At 44.9% G+C, this 20,561-nt stretch overlaps 1 protein-coding gene across 2 annotated transcripts in view; it reads left to right on the top strand.

The window, feature by feature from the left end:
• Positions 1-8,439: 8,439 nt before the first annotated feature.
• The window catches only part of LCMT1 (leucine carboxyl methyltransferase 1), a 40,824-nt gene continuing 28,702 nt past the window's right edge, over positions 8,440-20,561 (top strand). Inside the window, exons 1-2 of one of the 2 annotated variants that reach the window (XM_086692663.1) lie at positions 8,445-8,692; positions 18,652-18,736. In XM_086692663.1, coding sequence (XP_086548789.1) covers positions 8,674-8,692; positions 18,652-18,736 — 104 coding nt within the window. In that variant the 5' untranslated portion in view covers positions 8,445-8,673. Of the gene's footprint in view, positions 8,693-18,651; positions 18,737-20,561 lie in introns of both variants that reach the window. The other variant, XM_086692662.1, reaches the window with a different exon arrangement.

Genomic DNA, 20,561 nt, shown 5'->3' with positions numbered 1-20,561 from the left:
GTCATTGAACATACGGATCCAGGAGGTGTGAATTTGGATTCAGAAGGAGAGCATTTAAGATGTGACTTGGAGGCCGACGGACAAAAATCCACTCAGGGTAGGACCGAGAAGGAACTCCCAACAGCAGAGCTGGGGGAGTTCGATGGACAGAAACAAACTACACAGCCCAGGGTTTTGATGAAAGGTCAGCTATCAGAACAACAAAATGAAGGCAACGGCATCAACGGCAAAGTGGGACACGATCTCAATGATGAAAAGAGAGCTTGTCCATTTGAAGATGAGCAAATGGACACAGCTAAAGAGTTAGATGCGCAAAACGAAGAATCACCTCAAAGTCAACTGGCTGTTAATGATTTGCATCGGTCAGATCCGTCGCAAACACATAATGTAAATATCCCAAAGGAGAACGTTGAACTTAAGGAACATATTAAACAAGACGAGGAGGAATCTGCTAGAGCTGAGAAGGAGCCAGCACAGTCTCTTAATCAAGACTCTGACAATACTGTTGAAGAAGACTCACTTCCAGGGAGGGAAACGACAGTTAGAAAGTTGCAGCAAAGCCTTTCAGAAATGGAAGAGCTGAATGGCCATTTAAAGAAAGCTGCTTGCAATCTCAAGGTGGAAAATGGAAAGTTGGTTTTGGAGCTTGAAGACGTAAGACGTCGGCTGGAAGAAATTACTGTCTGTAACCATAAGAATTCTCTGGAAAAAAAATCTATTATGCGGGCCTTAAAAATAGAAAAAGGACAGTTAATAGTAAAATTGTGCCGGGCTGAAAAGAAGCTGTTGGAGAAAACAGCCAGGTATGAGCAAGCTAGTAAAGAACCGACCAACACGTATCACTTGTCTAAATCCTCCTCCCAGTTAGAGCAGGAGTGTTTAATTCAATGCAGTCAAGAGAAAGACGATGAAATACTACAACTCAAAAAGAGTGTTGAGCAGATGGATGCCGACCATAGAGAAACTAAGGAAATGCTCTCCTCTGCTTTGGAGGAGCATAAGCGATTGACACAACTTATTAAAGAGAAAGAAATCTGTATCGAAAAACTTGAAAGAAGGCCAGAGCTCCAGGAGCTATTAGAGAAGTACGTCCAAGTCTTAAGAGAAAACGAAATTTTACAGCAAACCGTGGAGGAGCAAGATGTTCGTCTTGCATCCACCAGAGAAGAAAATGAATTTCTGCAAGACGAATTGGAGTGTCTGAGAGAACACAGCCAAACCGTACCTGTGGTGGACCCGCAAACGTAAGACAGTATCATGGAACTAGAATGCGAGGTGTATCAGCTGAATGTAGAAAGAGTTTGTCTGGAAGACGAAATCAAACAACAACAAAAGATCATTGAGGATCAACGTCAGGGTAAACTGCAATGGCTTCGTGCTTTACAAGACCAGAAACGGAGGGTAGATGATCTCACACACCAGCATGAGCAAGTGAACATTAAACACGCTCAGCTCCTTTCAGTGAAAGATGAGGAGATTAAGATTTTGCAGAACACAATAGAGCAAATGAAAACCCAGATCTTTAAAAAACCCAGCACATTCCTGCAAAACATTCTGATGTTTTTCAAGTAACAACGATTCAGCATCTTCCTGTAGAAAAACGGAAGTGAAAAGCATGATTTATCTAAAGCTGAAACTGAAAGATTAAGTAAAAGGAACAAAAGGACAAGAATTGGAGATTAAAAAGAAATAAAACATAAAAAAAAAAAGAATTGGAGATTAAACTCCTCACTGAAAAGAACATCTGATTAACTGAACAGACTGATCACCCATCCAAAGATGAGACTGGTAAACTAACTCAGATTATCCGGCAAAAAGATTTGGAGATAGAGGACCGCCCCAGCAGGACGTCTGTGGCTTCCTACAACCAGAATGTGGCAAACCTTCAGCAGCAGTTGCAAGGTATGCTTTGGAAAGAGAACAAGTATTAGCTGCCTTACAGGAGAACTAGGGAAAACAGCAATCTGAACAGAGAGTATCACAAAATGACAGATAGAATGGTTGCCAAAGAAGCCTATCTCATGAAGCGGTAAGATGAAAATATTCACTAGAATTGAGTCTAGCGACCAGGACGTGTTTAGAGAAACGATTCAGAATTTATCACATGTTATTCAAGAAAAAGACATTGAAGTGGATGCATTAAGGCAGAAATGTCAGGCTTTATTGGCAATTTTCCAAATATCCGGCACTGCTGATGAGGTTACAGGTGTTAGTATCGATGGGGTCAAGGAGCTTCTACAAGAACGGGACAAATTAAAATAGCAGGTTAAGATCATGGAAGAATGGAAATAGCACCTGATGACTTCGGTACGAAATACGAAGCGGGAGTCACCCCAGCTTCAGAAACATCTTCAACAACTTCAGCCGAGGGTTCTGACAGTGACAATAATCCTAGACTACAGATGACCTGTATTGGCCTGGTCCAGAGTCACGAAGGAAACGAAATCAAACTAAAAACATTCAGAGACAGGACTGACACAAATTCGGCCTAGCATCGCGGAGCTCTGCAATGGCAAGGATCTGCTTTTAGGGAAATTCGCCATCATTTCGTTCCAGCCCTCCACCGAATCATCTGAGTCAGCAGGCTCTCTTAAGGCAATTAAGTCTGATGTATCGAGTGAGTCTTAACGATTGCTCCATTAAGAGGCAGAAGAGCTGAGAAAATCAATGCAGGAAAAAAGATGCCACAATGAGAACCCTCCAGGACGATAACCAGAGATTGTCTGCTTCGACTGCTGCCCCTTCAGAACTGGAAAGAAAACAACACGAACACCCCGATTCGGAGATCAAGCAGCTCAAGGAGAAGCGAGATGTTTTACCAAACGTACTTCAGGAAAAACAGCTCCGGTTTTCCCAAAGCAGAAAAAGTGATGAATTGCTTCCCCTGAACGAGAATTTCACCCGCGAAGTGGGTGAAAAGGAACTTTGGAGGCAGGCAGTAACAAAAATGAAGGAGAGAATATCAAATTTTGAAATGGACGTGTGTAAACTAAAACAGGACAATGAAACAAGAGTGGAAACATCTAGAGAACGGGAGACACAAAATCAAGCACTACTAGAGACAAACACGCAGCTTTTATTTTTTTTAATTTTTTTTCAACGTTTATTTATTTTTGGGACAGAGAGAGACAGAGCATGAACGGGGGAGGGGCAGAGAGAGAGGGAGACACAGAATCGGAAACAGGCTCCAGGCTCTGAGCCATCAGCCCAGAGCCTGACGCGGGGCTCGAACTCAGGGACCGCGAGATCGTGACCTGGCTGAAGTCGGACGCTTAACCGACTGCGCCACCCAGGCGCCCCAACACGCAGCTTTTAATGCTGCAGAGAGAGGAAGAATCCTAGCGTGCTCCAATGAAAGAGAAGGTGCTTGCTTTGAAAGGGCTATTGAAAGACAACAGGGCAAGATCGGGGAATTACATCAGCTTGTAAATGCAGTTACATCAATTCAGGACAAGACAGCGATGTGCCAGCGGGAAGAGAGATGAAGTCATGTGGGCCCCGAAACAAAGAAATGGAAACCTGTGCCCTCCAGAATGAGATCCAACATCCACGTGAAGAAGAATGACACCTAAAGCAGGAGCTGGAGAGATCACAGCGCCACGCTTTGGGATCCGAAGATTCTCGTAAGCGCAGTGCTTTGGCCGCAGAATACAGAGCGGCTAAACTAAGAAAGAAGACCATGGTATTGGAGGAGGAGCTAGTTGTGTCTTCCAACGCAATGGACAATGCGAGCCATCGAGCCAGTCTGCAGATAGTGTCACCGCAGGAGCAATTACACGTGGTCACCAGGCAAAAAGATGAAAGCATATTCTGGCTTTCTGCCTCCCAGGAACAAGAAAAGCAGCACGCTGGAGCACTAGCTAAGCTAAAGCTGGAAGCAGCCGAATGGATGGAAAAAGCGGACACCCTACAAGGAAAACTGATGTCATTGCAGGAACAATTAACCGAAGTGGATGCTGTCTTGGATCCGAAGGAAGACCAAATTGAAGAATTCAAAACGCAAAATGAGGTCCAACAGGAAATACCGGATGATGCGCAGAAGCAATTAATGAACTCACTGACGCCGAGAGGCGGATAGAATCCTGATAAGGAAACTCTTAACTGGGTATGTTCAAGCACAGGAACACGGACGTCGTGAAGCTTTATGGCTGATGGGATGCAGCCTGGGTATCAAAGAGGAAGAAATGAGGAACAAGGTGGTGTCACCGGATGGATGACTGGGTGGTTTGGACCCAAAGGTGCCCCCAACGCACCTGTGAAACCGAATCACCAATCCATGCCCGATAACTCTTTTCCAGGACTTTTTGTAAAATTTCTAAAAACGGAACCTCAATTAGCTTTTCCACCGCCCAAGCTCCCTGCTCATGACATGAAGCCTCCAGACTCAGCAGGAAGCTGAGCACTGGCTTTAGAAAAATTACCACCATGTCTTAAAACTACCCTTGGATCCACACCCAGAAAAACAGATGGGATTTCCCAAGCCACGGCCACTGCTGTGTCTCTTATTAACCCACCTGGACCGGAAACGGATGGGGGTGGGCATCATCTTCTAAATGCTGTGACTGACACTTTACCCACGTACAACACCATTAATACTGTCACCTGGGAACAGGACTGACCTGGCCAAAGACCTTTCAAAGCAATACAGGATTCTTAAGCCAGAGAGGAGACAGTACTTGAAAGAAACCAAGTCACTATGTGTGTGTACCTTATCACAAAATGACCTTTTGCGAAATGTAATAAATTTATAGTTTTGGTTTAAGTTAAGTTTTGGTTAAGTTAAGTTAAATAAAAATTTGTTAATATTTGAAAAGACTGTCTTTTAATGACTGCAGAGGTATTCACCAAACTGAAAACAGTGGCTACGTATGGGGCACCTGGGTGGCTCAGTCAGTTGAGCATCCGGCTTCGGCTCAGGTCATGATCTCGCGGTCCGTGAGTTCGAGCCCCGCGTCGGGCTCTGGGCTGACGGCTCGGAGCCTGGAGGTGCTTGGGATTCTGTGTCCCCCTCTCTCTCCACCGCACCCCTACTTGTGCTCTCTCTCTGTCTTTCAAAAATGAATAAACATAAAAAAAAGTTTAGGGGCACCTGGGTGGCTCCGTCGGTTGAGCGTCCAACTTGGGCTCAGGTCATGACCTCACAGTTTGTGAGTTTGAGCCCCGCGTCGGGTTCTGTGCAGACAGCTGGAAGCCTGGAGCCTGCTTCAGATCCTGTGTCTCCCTCTCTCTCTGCCCCTTCCCCGCTCATGCTCTGTCTCTGTCTCTCAAAAATGAGTAAACATTAAAAAAAAATTTTTTTTTAAATTTAAAAAAACAGTGGCTACTTTTTTTTCAATAATTTTTTTATGTTTATTTGTCTTTTTTGAGAGTGAAAATAGGGGAGGGGCAGATAGAGAGGGAGAAAGAGGACCTGAAGCAGGTTCTGAGCTGACAGAGGTGGGGCTTGAACTCAAGAGCTGAGAGGTCACGAGCCACAAGATCACAAGGCACGAGACCACAACCTGAGCCAAAGTCAGATGCTTACACTGACCGAGCCACCAAGGCACCCCAAAACAGTGGTTACTTCTTACCAGGGTAGACATTGGTGGGTTTGGAGGCTGTGGCCAAAGGAAGACACATACATATATTTGTCTATATGGGAGTAGAGTATTCTCCAGCTGCTTTGTTTGGGTGGAGGCCCACTCAATGTCGTCTGATTTACACGTAACAGTATAAATGGGCTGAAGTAAAATTTATCAACAAGGAATATGTTGCCTCCAGGACCCAAAAAAATACTGAAAGATTTTAGACTTGTATGTCCTCAACAAACGTGTCCTCACGGTAGGTATGTCCCAACAAATGTCCTCACGGTAGGATGTCGGACATGCGAGGTCATACCTGTGCTCCCGGTAAGTTAAGGTCCCGCCTGCAAAGATGACATGTGATAGCAGAAGGGTTTGGGTGCCCTGTGCATAACAAGGTAAAACATGTCCCCTTCAAGGTCAAGGGAAAGGTGGCCGAGAGGACATTGAAATCGGCGCTGAACAGAACCCATTAGCCAAATCTATAAGAAAGAGCAAACTATTTACCGTCTTTAAATTTGTTGGGATCCCAGGTGTTTTAAGGGTACCAGGGTTTATATTGATTTTTTTTTTCTAAGAGAGAGTGCAAGGTGGGGAAAGGGGCAGAGGGAGGGAGACTGAATCTTAAGCAGGCTCCACCCTCAGCACAGGGCTCAATCCCAGGACCCTGGAATCATGACCTGAGCCCAAATCAAGAGTCAGATGCTCAACTGACTGAGCCACCCAGGCACCCCTCACCTGATCCCCATGGGCTGAAAGCTCCCCATAATAAACTCAGGCTGTCATAGAAGAAAAAAATACTGGAAAGACACAACCACAAATGTCTACTTCAGCCTCTCTCGGAGAAGTTTCATGATTAATGCCTGCTTTTTGGTCCCAATATTAATGTTCACAGGGGTTTTAAATGTAAGTTCGTCTTTGTCAGAAGATGCCAATTAGGTGGTGAACTTTCTCTGATATTGTCTCATGACGTTGTTCATGACAACCGCGGTGTAGCCTCATATTGGGAGGCAAGACACAGCCTGAGTTGGCTAAGCTTGCCGCTTCTAGCCTCCACTCCTCAGTCATAAAGGTCTAGCTCTTCAACCAGAAACTTAAATGAAATGAATTGGCCCTGCCTGCAGGAACCCCAGGGGAGGTCCTCGGTGAAAAATGACAAAGTCCTCTGGATCACGAGCTTTTTTCTGAATCAAAGGCTCAGCAAAGAACACTCTTTGCTTGTCAAACAACACAGGTGTACCAGGATATCTGTCTCCACCTTCTTCCCCTTACCCTGAGCCTTACCATCCGCACCTATGGGATTGGCACCTTGTACTACTCACCAATGACACTTTCTACTTATGACACCCGTGGAATGTGTACACTGCCAAGCTGGGAGACTATGCTTATTCAGTGTTTTGCATTTACCTTCTTGGCAGAGCACGACTCAGAGAAAGTGGTGTATTCCATCTCATCACAACTCCCCCTGGCAAGCCTTCCGAACCTCAGTCTTCCCCACTGTCATTTCTACCTTGGGTATCAATGAGCTCTTATCCCTCCAATGACTACTAAGCAAGCTTTTGATATATGATTTTGCCCGAAGATATGTGCACTGAGTTTTTGTTGTTATTTTGCGTGTGTGTGTGTGTGTGTTTGTGTGATCCATGGTTCTTAAAGTTTGAGTATGTCTGTTCAGTGCTCCTGACAGATAGAGAAATGGAACATACAAACACACTACTTACCTAGAAAATGTTTTAGAAGGCCAGTACAAAATATATGTAACGAATGTCTTCGGTATGTGTAATAATGAAACACATGTGAACCACCCCAACTTGAGAAATTATTGAAGGGCCTAAGTAACCCTTCCCTTTCAGTGTTCTATCCTCTCCACTCTCTAAAGGTCACAAGTGTGGTGATTCCTGTCTCCCTCCCTCCCCCCGCCATTCCTTTATTTTTCTGTAGAGTGTTTTATCATACATATGTGTGTATCTCTTAACATCCGTTTTGCTTGGTTTGGACTTTATAAAAGTGTTACATCCCTTCTTTCACTGAATATTATGTCCTTAAATTCAGCCATTGACGCTTGTAACTGGCAGCTCTGGTGCATTTACACTGCAACATAGTTTTCCATTGTACCAATTTCCCACACATTCCTTCCTCCACATTTGAAAGGCGATTATGTGCGCAAAGCCCTTACTTAGCACAGCTCCTGGCGCAGAGTTAGCACTCAGTGAACATTTGTTCAATTGTCGAATGAGACTGAGCCCCAACTAACTGCAACGCGAACACTTGTTTCCTCCAGCTGGACTCTCTGCCCTTCGACCCAAAGCTGAGCATCCTGCTAGTTCTCCCGCCCTGCGTGAATCACAGTTATAAAATTTTCTGACCAGCAATAAGAAACCCAAAGCCTGGGGTACCTGGGTGGCTTAGTGGGTTAAGCGACCGCCTCCTGATTTCAGTAGGGGTCATGATCTCACGGTGGCGAGATGGAGCCTAGCGTCAGGCTCTGCGCTGCGCATACAGCTTGTTGCAGATTTTCTCTCTCCTTCCCGTGACCTTCCCACTTGTCTTCTCTCTCTTTCTCTCTCTCTCGCTCATAAATAAACACACACACACACAAATGAATAAATGAATAAATAAGTAAATAAATAAATAAATGAATACCCAATGCACTCTCAGCGCACCCACGACCACAATTCCCAGAAAGCATTGCGGCGCTCTCGTTTTGCGTCCACTTGTTTCCTTCCCCTCCTTAACGTACTTCCGGGTGGTGTGGGCGGGGCCAATAGAGCTATCCAATGAGCCCTTCCACCGGCCAAGGGGGCGGAGAAATTGTCCAATGAGCGTCTGGGCAGAGGCGCCAATGAGCGGGAAGGTTGCTGGGGCAGCTGACGTGAGCGGCGTCACTGAGCCGCGCCCGCTGAGGCCGCTGGAGCCCAGCCCCTCTCTCCAGCCTTCTCGGAGGCTCGCTCCTTTCCAGGGCGTTTGTGGAGCTCGCTTTCATGTCCCCGGTGGGCACGGCACCCCGGAACCTCCACGCCCATGGCCGCTAGCCTGAGGAGGCCCTCTTTCTCCGCCTCTTCTACCTCCTCGGCGGACCCAGACGACGAGGGGGTGCGCGGCACTTGCGAAGATGCTTCTATATGCAAGAGGTACCTGCCGGGCGTGGGCTTAGGGGCCGGCGTCCCTGGGGGGCTGGGGCCTAGGTGGGAGGCGGGCCTGTGATCCCAGGGTATTAGGAACATCCTGGTGCGCCAGAAGGTACCCGTCAATTTCGGGCGACCCTGGTTTCACACCTGTGAAGTGCACAGAGCAGCGGTTCATTTATTTAACTGGTAATTGTCTCACTTCTGCCGTGTGTCAGGCCTGGGGAGAGCGGGACTGGGAATCCGGCCCTAAACCAGCCGAACGGGGTCTTGTGGCCTTCGTGAGGCTCAAGTCTTGCTGGGAGACAGACTTGACTTCACAGACAGTGAAGCAAATAATTATAGTCTTGAGAAGTTAGGGGAAGTGCAAGTTCCTCCTCTTTAATAGGTTACGTTTCATTGGGGGTTGTTACGATCCCCATCGTGCCCCTGAAACTCAGGCCAATCGAGATGGGGGGGTGGGAGGGGGGGGGAAATGGCCTGCCCGGGGCCCCATAATGTTACTGTGCAGAGCCAGCATTTTCTAGAGCTCTTGCCTCTATGCCACAGGGGTCTACATACTTGGGGGTGTAGTGAGGGCAGTATCGTGAGCACAGACATGTATCACACACCTGGAAGCACGAGGCTCGAGTGTACTTTATTCATTCGTTCCACAGAAATTATTGAGTGTATCCGTTTTGCCAAAGCCTTCTTTTTTGAATGGTTGGTGGGTATTCAGTTATTGGGAACACATGATGAATAGGACTGATGTGGCATCTGACGGCAGCACCACCTCGTCGGAAAAGACAGGAAGCAAATAATTCCCTGTGAAATACATAATTACGGTTTTGTGTTGAGTGCTGAGAAATACGGCATGCCATTCGAGTTTGTAATTTAGGCAATAATGTTGAAGCTGAGATCAGAAGGCTGAATGCAAAACGGGGATATAGGAGGGTGTTGGGGCAGAGCAGGGGAGTGCGAACTGTTAAAGGAATGGGTAGAATGCCCTTGAAGCTGGGGCCACTAGGGAATGTAGGTGGGGAATGCCAAGGTTTTGGGTTAAGGCTCGCACTTTTTGTAGGTTCTTGGAGACTAAGCATAGTGATTTAAAACATGGACCTTGGGGCCAGGCTCTGTCAAGCTGATCCTAGCTCTGCCACTAAACCATTGTGCATCAAGTTTCTTGATCGGGCTCTGCTTCTGATGCTGTGTCTCCCTCTCTTTCTGCCCCTCTCCTGCTCATGCTGTGTCTCTTTCTCTCAAAAAATAAATAAATGTTAAAAAAAATTAAGAAAGAAAGAAAAAAGAAACCACAGATGCTCACGTCCTACTCTAGACTCACGGAAGCAGAATCTGCTGGGATAGGTCCTGAGCTATAAAGACTGGGCGTGTTTGCCATCTGGGCGCATTTCATTGAAGCTTCTTTTGCACTGGCCTTTCCCTCATGTGAAAAAAACATGCAAAAAGATTGTGAGAATCCGTAAATTAGTGTTTTAAGACATGTTGTAGGTCTCTCTCCTTCAAGTTCCGTGGTATCTTCACCGTAATGTGTTAAATCCTTCAATCTTGTCAAAAGATCACGTTATTAAATAGGGATTCCTTGAATGAACCGTGGGCTGTCTGTCGTCTGAGTTTTGAAGTGGGGGGATAACAATGGTAACCCACCTTCGGGATGTAAGGATTCAATGAGATCACAGACACGAGGCAGTTAGCACAGGATCTGGCACAGCGTGAAGCCTTCAATAAATTGTTACTACTGGTTTTGATTTCCCTCCATTCCGAACACTGTTTGGTTGAAGTTACTGAATACGTCATCCCTGTGGATCAGGCTGGTTCCCCCCGCCTCAGGTTACGGCCATAACAGCCCTAATTTAACACGGGAGCCAGTTAGCTTCCCAGGACTTGTGCGGTTCTGTTACTTCTCTTGCAGGTTGTTCCCTCCTTCCTTTCAGAGCCCTCCCGGGGATAGTAGTGATGTGAACAGTGTCAGACGGCTGTCGGCAGGATTAAATGTGGCGCGCTCCCCACAGTGCCTGGCACATGGCAGGGGTCGAAGACTGGTGGTTATTATCAGCACTGTCCCAGTTGTCATCGTCAGTGCCGTGACCATCAGCATGGGCCTGTGCTCTCAGTCCTGCGGTCCTACAGTGAGAACTCTTCTGAGCGGACATTCTGGGCTTATGCTTAAAAATTCCATGTGATTCCGCAGGTATTTTTCCAGCGCTTACTGTGACCGCTAACTCTCGCCACTACCCATCTCCCCTCTCCTTGTCTTCTCCGTCCTGTGCTGCCCGCCCAAGGCAGTTCCCTCTGTTGTTTACCCCTGACCCCCCTCCCCAGACCCTCCCTGTGTCCTGGGAAATTCCCACTCCTTAATCGCCAGCCTCGTCTCTTTCCTCAGCCTCTCCTTAGCCATCTCTTCCCTCTCTTTGCTTTGACCCTGGTCCTTCCCCGGGGATATCCTTTTTTGAAGTCCTCTCAGATGGTGCCTCTGTTTTCTCATACCCCGGGGTATGAGATTTCAGGATCGGGGGTGCAAGATTTGTGTCCTTGTTCTTTGACCCCCCCCCCAACCCCCCGTTTCTTTGAGATCCATGGTCCCCAGGTGCAGCACCCTCTCTTCCTCCTCATTACTGTTTTCTCCTGGTTATTCACCTGATCCGTGGACGTCTTGGGTGCCTGGCCCACAGTCCTCCTGTCTGTCTCGACCTTCTTGCCATCAGCCGAGTCAGCTTCACAGTGCGTGTGGAGGACCCAGGCTACGCACAGGGCACTCATTTTCTGGAATGCCTCGTCTGTAGTGATCACCTCTTCTCATCCATGTCTGTCACCATCGCCGCGGTGGCACCCTGTGTTTCTGCCCTGGTGCCGCACCACCTTATGCGTGAGCAGCGCGGCCCCTCTCGACCCCGATCTCTGCTTTCCACCTTGCTTGGTCAATTATTTCCGCTATGTCCTCAGGGTGTTTTTCTTTAGGACCTGAGGGTTTTTTTTTTTTTCTGTCCTTTAGATGCCCCTCTAGGCTGGTATCTCTGAGTAGAGCTTAGAGTTTCCCCTGAGATGGCCCCCTGAGAAGGACAATGGTGGGGACAGACTTGTAGGAGGTGAGGGAGGGAGCCCTGTGGATGTCTCTGGAAACGGTGTCCCAGGCAGAGAGCAGGGAGGGTAGGAAGCCCCATGGAGGGAGCAGGCCTGACTTGTTCCAGGAAGGACCAGGCCAGCATGAGGGAGAAGGAGGAGGGCTGAAGGGGTCTTAGGGACTTGTGGTGGTGTCCGATGGAGAATTTTGAACCGAAGAACGAGGTGACCTGACTTGGGTTTTAATGGGATCACTCTAGCTTCTCTGTTGAGAGCAGCCTGTAGGGAGCAAGGACGGAAGCAGGGAGATCAGTTAATAGGCTGACGGAATATTCCAAGACAGAGGTGCTGCTGTCTTGGGTCAGGATGGTAGCACTGGAAGGGCTGAGAATCGACCAGATTCTGGGTACGTTTTGAAGGAGGAGGTGATGGGATGTGTTGACAGATTGGATGTGGGTGAGGCCAGTGAGTGAAAGAAGAAGCCAAGCCCTCTGGCTCATCTCAGATGCGGCCCCACCAGGAGGCCCCTGACACCTGCAGACCGGGCCCAGCCCCTTCCGTGTTCTCTGTGTGTGTCCTTGGCGGTGGTCAGTCCAGCTGCGGTGTAGGCGTAGTGTTGAACGTTTGTCTCCCCCCGCGAGAAGAAAGGTGCGGGGAATGACCGTGTCTGCCTTAGCCACGTGCCTGCTAGACCCATTTCTCAGGCGGCAAAGTGACGAGGAACTGAATGCCGATGCTCAGGGTTGCACTTCCTGATGAGGTCTCAACATTCTGCTGTTCTGTTTCACTAGATTTGAGTGGTCTGTCTGTTTTAGATACCAGGCCAGGGGCTGTAAGTCTGAAATCCTGTTGTAAAAATTACAGAAGTTAATCTGATTTCAACCAAATCCAAAAATGTCCCCCTTGAGGTGCAGGTGGGTCACAGGATCACCTTCCTGGAGAGGCGGCATTTTCCCAAGGGCCTAGGCCTTTCCAGCACACGGATTGCATCTTTGCAGCCGGTGCCCAGAGAGCAGCGCTTGAGAGATTGATCTGAATATTTGAAGGTGGGGGCTGCTGCTTTCCATCCTCAGAGAAGATGTGTCACTTTAGAATTAGAATATTCTGGTGAGGATAAATTAGCTGCCCAACTTGCCCATCAGGAAGGTCCTGTAAATCATGGATTTTCTGCAACCCTCTCCTCATGTTTTCAAAAAAGCAACAAATTAAATTTTGGAAAATATCTATGAAAAACAATGATTTCAAATCTAGAATACTATTTTTTTTCAATGATTATGTTTTTAAGATTTTTTAATTTTTTAAACATTATTATTATTATTATTGATGTTTTGTTTTGTTTTTTTTTTTGAGGGGGGAGGTGGAGGAGCAGAGAGAGAGAGGGCGAGAAAGGCTCCATGCCATCTATGTGGAGCCCAGTGTGGGGCTCGGTCCCACAAACCATGAGATCGTGACCTGAGCCAAAATCAAGAGCCAAGCACTTAACCAACAGAGCCACTCATGTGCCCCTAAGATTTTTTTAAAATTTTTTTTGTTATTTTTTTAATGCTTATTTATTTTTGAGAGAGAGCGTGCGCGAGCGAGCGAGTGTGTGCACGCGGGGTTAAGGAGGGTGGCAGAGAGAGAGGGGGAAGGAAGGAATCCCAAGCAGGCTCCACTGTGTCAGTGCAGAGCCTGATGCGGGGCTTGATCTCACAAAATGTGAGATCATGAGCTGAGCTGATACCAAGAGTCGGATGCTTAACTGACTGAGCCACCCAGATTCCCCCCCCCCCACCCCCATGATTTTGTTTTTAAGTAGTCTCTACACCCAACGTGGAGCTCAAACTCACAACCCTGAGATCAAGAATGACATACTGTTTGAGCCAGCCAGGTGCCCCCTAATGGTTAATTTGTTAAAGGGCAAAAGTGAGTACTTTTCCCCAACTCGTTAGTCTAATTGGAATATACTGTACATATAAGTTTTTGTCTCCATTTTTTTTGTTGTTGTAATGGCTGAACAGTATTCCACAATGTGGTTTTAGTTTATGTGACTGTTCTTCTGTTCATTTGGGTAGCTATGATTTTGCTATTAAAACGGGGCTGCGATAAACATCTTTGCATGTGCGTTTCAGTTTTCCAGTGAGATGGATTTCAGGGGAGAAGCCTTTGCAAAGTGGTCCTCAAAAGAGGTTGTGTCCGTTTCTGTTCTCATGGTAAAAGAGATGCTAAATACAGAATATTCTCAGTCTTTTAAATTGTTTGTCAGCTGGCAGGTGGATAATACCTCTTAAAAATTTTTATTTTATTTAAAAAACTTTTATTATACTCACTAGTAAGACTGAGTATTTTTATTAAAAAAAATTTTATGTTTATTTTTGAGAGAGAGAGAGAGAGCAAGCGGGGAAGGGGCAGAGAGAGGGAGAGAGAGGATCCGAAGCAGGCCCTGTGCTATTAGCACAGAGCCTGACGCGGGGCTCGAACTCACAAACTGTGAGATCATGACCTGAGGCGAAGCCAGACGTTCAACCGCCTGAGCCACCCTGGCGTCCTAAGACTGAGCATTTTTAGTTCTTCACTATCTCTGATATTTTTTTACATGACGCCTTTCTCCTTATATTTTCCTAACTGGGTTTTTGGATTTTTGTTTCATTTATGTTTTTATTGGTCTGTAAGAACTTGTCATATGTATGGTAGTAGTCCTTTGCCTACGTATGTGTTCCATTATTTTCTCTCAAACTATTGCTTGTCTTTAAGTTTAGCTTGTACTGTACATTTCATGATGCAGAAATTCTGAATCTTTATGGTCCCAAGTCTAACTTTATGGCTTGGGGCTTTTGGGTAACGTTTTATGAGACCGTTTTCAATCACTGCCTTTTCTTTTAGCACTTGTATGGTTTTGGCTTCTATTGCTTAGAGCATTCATCTATCTTTATAATTTTGTATGTTATAAGTTAGCAGTTTTTGTTCCTACACTGTCCGTTGATGGTCTGTATCCTCCATTGATTTGAAATATCACTTACATACTAAATTCTTATGTATACTTTAGCACAGCAATGCGTAGATCATTCTTGACTTCCAGTTGGAATTGCTTTTTTCATTTCAATGCCTAAACGTTTTGACTTGCGAAGTGTTAGTCGTGACTTGCCAAGAGCTCCTCTAGCTTGGAATACAACAGGGTTGTATCAGGGACTAGCACAATCTCCTTAGTTCATTTGAGCAGCTGTACTCCAGGAAGAAAGAAAAGAAAGCGATACTAACAAAAGCATGTGTTTGAGTCTGTGAAAGCAATAGGTTTTCAGGGAGTCCCACCCTGGAGACTTCTACATACTTCTCATTGGCCAGAATTGGGCAGGTGACCTCACCCCTAGCTGCAAGAAAGTGTGGGAGGGGAGGATTTCTCACGGGGCAGATTGATACCTCAAACAAAATGGGGGTAAGGAGGAAGGGGTAAGTGGATATTGAATGGGGAATATCCCCCATCGGAGGGTCAGCTATATCGCTCATCTTTCTTGTTCTTCAGAATTTCCCCAGGTATTCTTAAGAGACAGAGGGAGAGGGGAAGGAAGAAAATGGAGGTGGGAGAGCAGGGGTGAGAGGGTGATGATTTATAAAATAAAATGCTCAGGTCTTTAGTGTTCAGTTTGATGAGTCTTAACAAGTGTATATGGTTGACTCTTGAACAACATGGGTTTGAACTGCACTTATATGTGGCTTTTTCGATAAATGCAGTACAGTACTCTAAACGTATTTCCTTTATTATTTTCTTAATATTTTCTTTTTTTTAGTGCTTATTGATTTTTGAGAGAGAGAGCGCGCACGTGAACGAGCAAGGGAGAGGCAGAGAGAGGGAGAAAGAGGATCCAAAGTGGGTTCCGCACTGACCGCAGAATGCCCAATGCAGGGCTCGTATCCATGAGCTATGAGATCGTGACCTGAGCTAAAGTCAGACACTTAACCAACTGAGCCACCCAGGTGCCCCTCTTAATATTTTCTTTAGCCTACTTTATTGAAAGAATACAATATATAATAAATCTAACATACAAAATACATGTTAACCAACTGTTAAGACTTCTGGTCAACAGTAGTCAATTTGTAGTTAAGTTTTTGGGGAATCGAAAGTTATACTCAAAGTTTTGATTGCACAGGAGGTTGACACCCCAACCCCTGTGTTGTTCAAGAGTCAACGGTATATCTGTGTACCGCCGCCCAAAACAAGATATAAAATATATCTGAAACTCTAGAAACTTCCCTTGTTATATGTTTCTAATTAGTCTCCTTACCCTCACCAGTCATTTTCTGGTTTCGAAATCTGTGGTAGATTAGATCTGCCTGTTTTTGAATGTCATAGAAATGGGGTCATACAGTATGTATTATTTTGTCTTCTTTCACTCAACTGTGTTCCTTGAGATTCATCCATGTTGTTTGCATTATCAAAGATAAAGCCAGGGGCGCCTGGGTGGCTTGGTCACTTGAGCATCTGACTCTTGATTCTGGATCAGGACATGATCTCACGTTTTGTGGGATTGAGCCCCATGTCTGGCTCTGCATTGACAGTGCAGAGCCTGCTTAGGATTCTCTCTCTCTCTCTCTCTCTCTCTCTCTTTCTCTCTCTCTCTGTCTCCCCCACCCCCTGCTCCTCCTCTGCGTGTGCATCCATGCACACACACAGTCTCTCAAAATAAATACACATTAAAAAAATTTTTTTAAAGATAAAGCTAGATACTAGTTCACGTGATGAGGACAGAGTTTAATCAGTAATTAACTATTCCAATAAGGAAAAGAGTCCGGAGTGAATGAAACTCAACTTCAGTTTGTACAGAGGAGATTTTAAAGAGAGAATGAGGGAGTAAAGTTGGGGGTGAATAAAGTCAGAAGTAAAAAATTACAAAAGCCAGGAAAGGTATTGGTTCATGTGAAACCACCTGGATTTGCTCACTGGGAGACAGGGACCTGATCTTTCAGTGTTGGCTAGAAGAAACAATGGATGCTTTTGGCAGCCTTGAGTTTTCTTGGGCAGGCACTAAGGGGTACCGGAATCATCCTAGGGGTGGAGCCTTGAGCTGTTAAAGTCTACATTAGTGTTTGTTTGAGTCTCTATACAGTAAGTCAAGGTTGAAGCCTAGTTGAGAAGAGGGCTCGAGGAACCTGGCTAGAGTTTGGTCAAGGAAAGAGTCTTTGTCAGTGTAAAGTAGTTTGTTCCTATACATGTATGAATACACCATGATTTGTTCGTGTGTTCTCCAATGATAGGACATTTGAGTTGTATCGAAGTTTTTGGTCATTGTGAATAGGCTACAAGGGATATTCTTATACAGGTCTTCAATTTCTCTCAAATAAATGTCTAGAAATAGAATTGCTTAGTCACAGGGTGGGTATATATTTAACTGCTAGACTAATTTCCAAAGTGGTTTATCACTTTACACTTCCCACCAGCAATATATTGAAACTCCAGTTGCTCAACATCCTTGTCAACATTCTGTATTGTCAGTGAGGGTGAAAGAGCATCTCATTATGGTTTTAAATTGCATTTCCCTGGTGACTAATGATCTTAGGCATCTTTTTGTGTGTTTATTGGACATTGCTACATCTTTCGTGAACTGTCCAAGTCTTTTGCCCATTTTTGTTGTTAATGGGTTTTGGTTTTGACTCATTGGAGTTTATTATATATTCTGGATAGGAATTCTTTGTCAGATAGATATATTGTACGTATACGTACATGGGTAGGAAAATTAAAGTTGAAAATATTGACAATAGCATCCAAAAACCTAAAGTGGGTAGGAATAAATATAACGAAAGACGCAAAACAACTTTACACAGAAAACCGTAAAACACTGTTGAGAGGAATTCAAGAAGACTGAAATAAATGGGAGATACACTTTGTTCATGCATTGGAAGATTTGATGTTTTGAGATTCCTGTTCTCCCTGACTTGATCCGTGGAATCAGTGCAATCACCGTCAAAATCCTAACCATCTTTTTTTTTTTTTAGAAGAAATTAACAGATTGTTTATGTTTCCAAATGTATATGGAAACGTGAAGGGTCTTGAATATCCAAAAAAGTCTTCAAACGAAGAGCAGAGTTGAAGAACTTAAACTGCTTAATACTGCTTAATTTGAAGACTTGCAGTAAAGCCACAGCAATCAAAGTCTTTGGCATAAAGATAGATCAGTGAAACAGAATAAAGAGTCCAAGAAATAGACCAAACACAAGTACTGTTGGTTGAACTTCACCTAGATTGTCAAGCCAATTCGGTGGGCGAAAGGGACGTCTTTTTAATGAATAATTCTGGGTAAAGTGGATATTCACGTGGAAACAAAATGGGCCTTAGCCCCTACCTCGTTGTGTACACATTAATTTGGGATGGATCATAAACTGAAATATAAAAGCTAGAACCATAAATCTTTTATATGAAACCATGAGAGCATATGTTGACAACCTTGAGGTAGGCAAACGTTTTGGATACAGAACCAAAAAAAGCACTAATTACAAAGGAAAAATGGATGCACTGAGAAAATGAACAGGCAAGACAGACTGGGAGAAAATATTCAGACTACATGTGCTTAAATGTTTTATTTTTTCCAAAAGAACTTTAGCATCGTTCAGGCCCATGACATCCTGTTACTATATTCTGTATTAACTGGGTTTTTTGTTTGTTTAAGTCAGATATGAGACCTTGTACCATGGGAACTTTCTGATTGACTTCTCCTACTTAACTCACCTTCTTGTGAATGTTGGTTCCTTTTTCATAAATGCCTTGCCCACTAGTCAATGAGTACTTACAGTGGAGGCAGTAGATTTTAGGACATATTAATCCTTGTAAAGTAATTGGGTGTTAGCTGAAGCCAAAAGGCAATACCAGTAGCCTCTGTTGGGAAGAAACGATAGCGTGTGAGTTAATTGAGGCTCAGTTTTGTTTTGTTTTTTTTTAGGTGATTCAACACTTAAGGCCTTGCGGATCTACTTAAGAAAGCAGCAGAGCTCACAAGAAAGGAAACAAACTCAAAGTCTGTTTAGGTACAAAGTCTGTTGCCCTTAAGACTTTGCTTCCTGCCTTCCATTTATAACCAAGAATAAAACTACCAAGAAATAGAAACAAAAAGAAAAAAAGAGACTAAAAGAAAGAACAATAAAATTAACAATAAGAGGTAGAGCAGTATCTTAGGCTAGTATGCAGTATGTAGTTCAAATTTCAAACTTAAAAATTGACGCTAAGAGTATCGGATTGATTTTTGCAATTGCATTTAAGTACGTTGTATGTATGTGTATCTGTGCATACATTACATATATGTTTAATGTACATATAAATGTGTGTGTGTGTACATATATACACACACGCGCACACGTAAACACACATACATACACACATACACACACACACAGATATCATTTAAGCAACTGAAGTGTCGGGGGAGGGATCCAAATCCAGGTGGGTAAATAGGTTTGAAAAGCAATAGAATGAAATTTTTTTTTTTTAATTTTTTTAATGTTTATTTATTTTTGAGACAGAGACAGACAGAGCATGAACAGGGGAGGGTCAGAGAGAGAAGGAGGCACAGAATCTGAAACAGGCTCCAGGCTCTGAGCTGTCAGCACAGAGCCCGACGTGGGGCTCGAACTCACGGACCGTGAGATCATGACCCGAGCCGAAGTCGGCCGCTTAACCGACTGAGCCACCCAGGCACCCCTAGAATGAAATTTTCTATAGGGTTCTGCAGCTTGAGGGACCGACCTTCACCTCAGTCTGTAAAGCAGTGCCTCCCACGGGGGGTCACTATGAGGGTTGTAGGCGTTCCGTTCCTATTGGTCAAGCATTTGGAATGATGCCTGGCATTGTAGTCAACTCTCAGGAGTGTTGACAGAAGTAAAATGAACCTGGCCTTGATCCTCACTGGCTGGGAGAGCGTGGAGGGCCCCTGCCCTTTCCTTCAGGTGAAGAAATCCCTGGCGGAGAGCATGTCACCCCCTTCCTGTTGCAGGTGGTACTCATGCCTATATGGCAGAGTCAGTAAATGCTCTCGAGTGAGTAGGCGGTTGGCCCAGATCAGTGTTTCCCACGGAAGGAATGTGAAATGACTTTAGGTGGCACACAGATGTTTGAAATTTTAATAGTTAGGTATTTATTATAGCGTGTTAGAAGAAAATCCCAGGTAGCACGTCAGACCCGAGTACTAAAAAAAAGCGAGTTGATTTAAAGAAATGTTACACTGAACAGGTGGTATGTGAATGTCATGAAAATTTCAAAAGCTATAGGGATTGACTGAAGACTGCGAAATAGGTCTTCCCAAATCTGAGATTTTTGATGCTTTGGGTTTTAAAGAAAGTCAGGATACACAAAGAGAGGGGCTATTTTCTGGGTTTGGGCAACAGAGGACTGTGGTGGGGACAGACAGACAGACAGCAGCACTAGGTGCACAGCGTCAGTGTAGAGGCGACCACTGTTCACCTTTTGGTGCCTACTCTGGGAAGTCTTGATATGTATACTGTACATGTATGTATATTCACGTGTACGTGAATGCACGCATTCATCTAACAGAATTGGGAACATTCTGTACATAGAATTCTGTAGCTTGCTTTGTTCACCTGATAGCGTAACCCCAGGTTCAGTGTTCTTACCGAAACCTTTTTGTGTTCATTCTTGACTATTTCCTTAGGGTAAAATCCTAGAAGTGGGATTGTTTGGTCATCACGTAAATATAACTCTTCAGCTTTGAGTACCAGCAGCCGAAGTGCCTCGTGGCATGGCAGTGACAGTTTACAGTTCTGGTGGCTCAGGTGCCCCCTTTCTCATCCTCACCAAAGCCGGGTTCTATTAAACGGTTTTGTTGCTGATTTGATAGCA

Source organism: Puma concolor, chromosome E3, assembly GCF_028749965.1.
Source record: "Puma concolor isolate L17-30 chromosome E3, mPumCon1.1.hap2, whole genome shotgun sequence".
NCBI classification, from domain to species: domain Eukaryota; kingdom Metazoa; phylum Chordata; class Mammalia; order Carnivora; family Felidae; genus Puma; species Puma concolor.
This window is presented reverse-complemented; position numbering and strand designations above follow the sequence as displayed.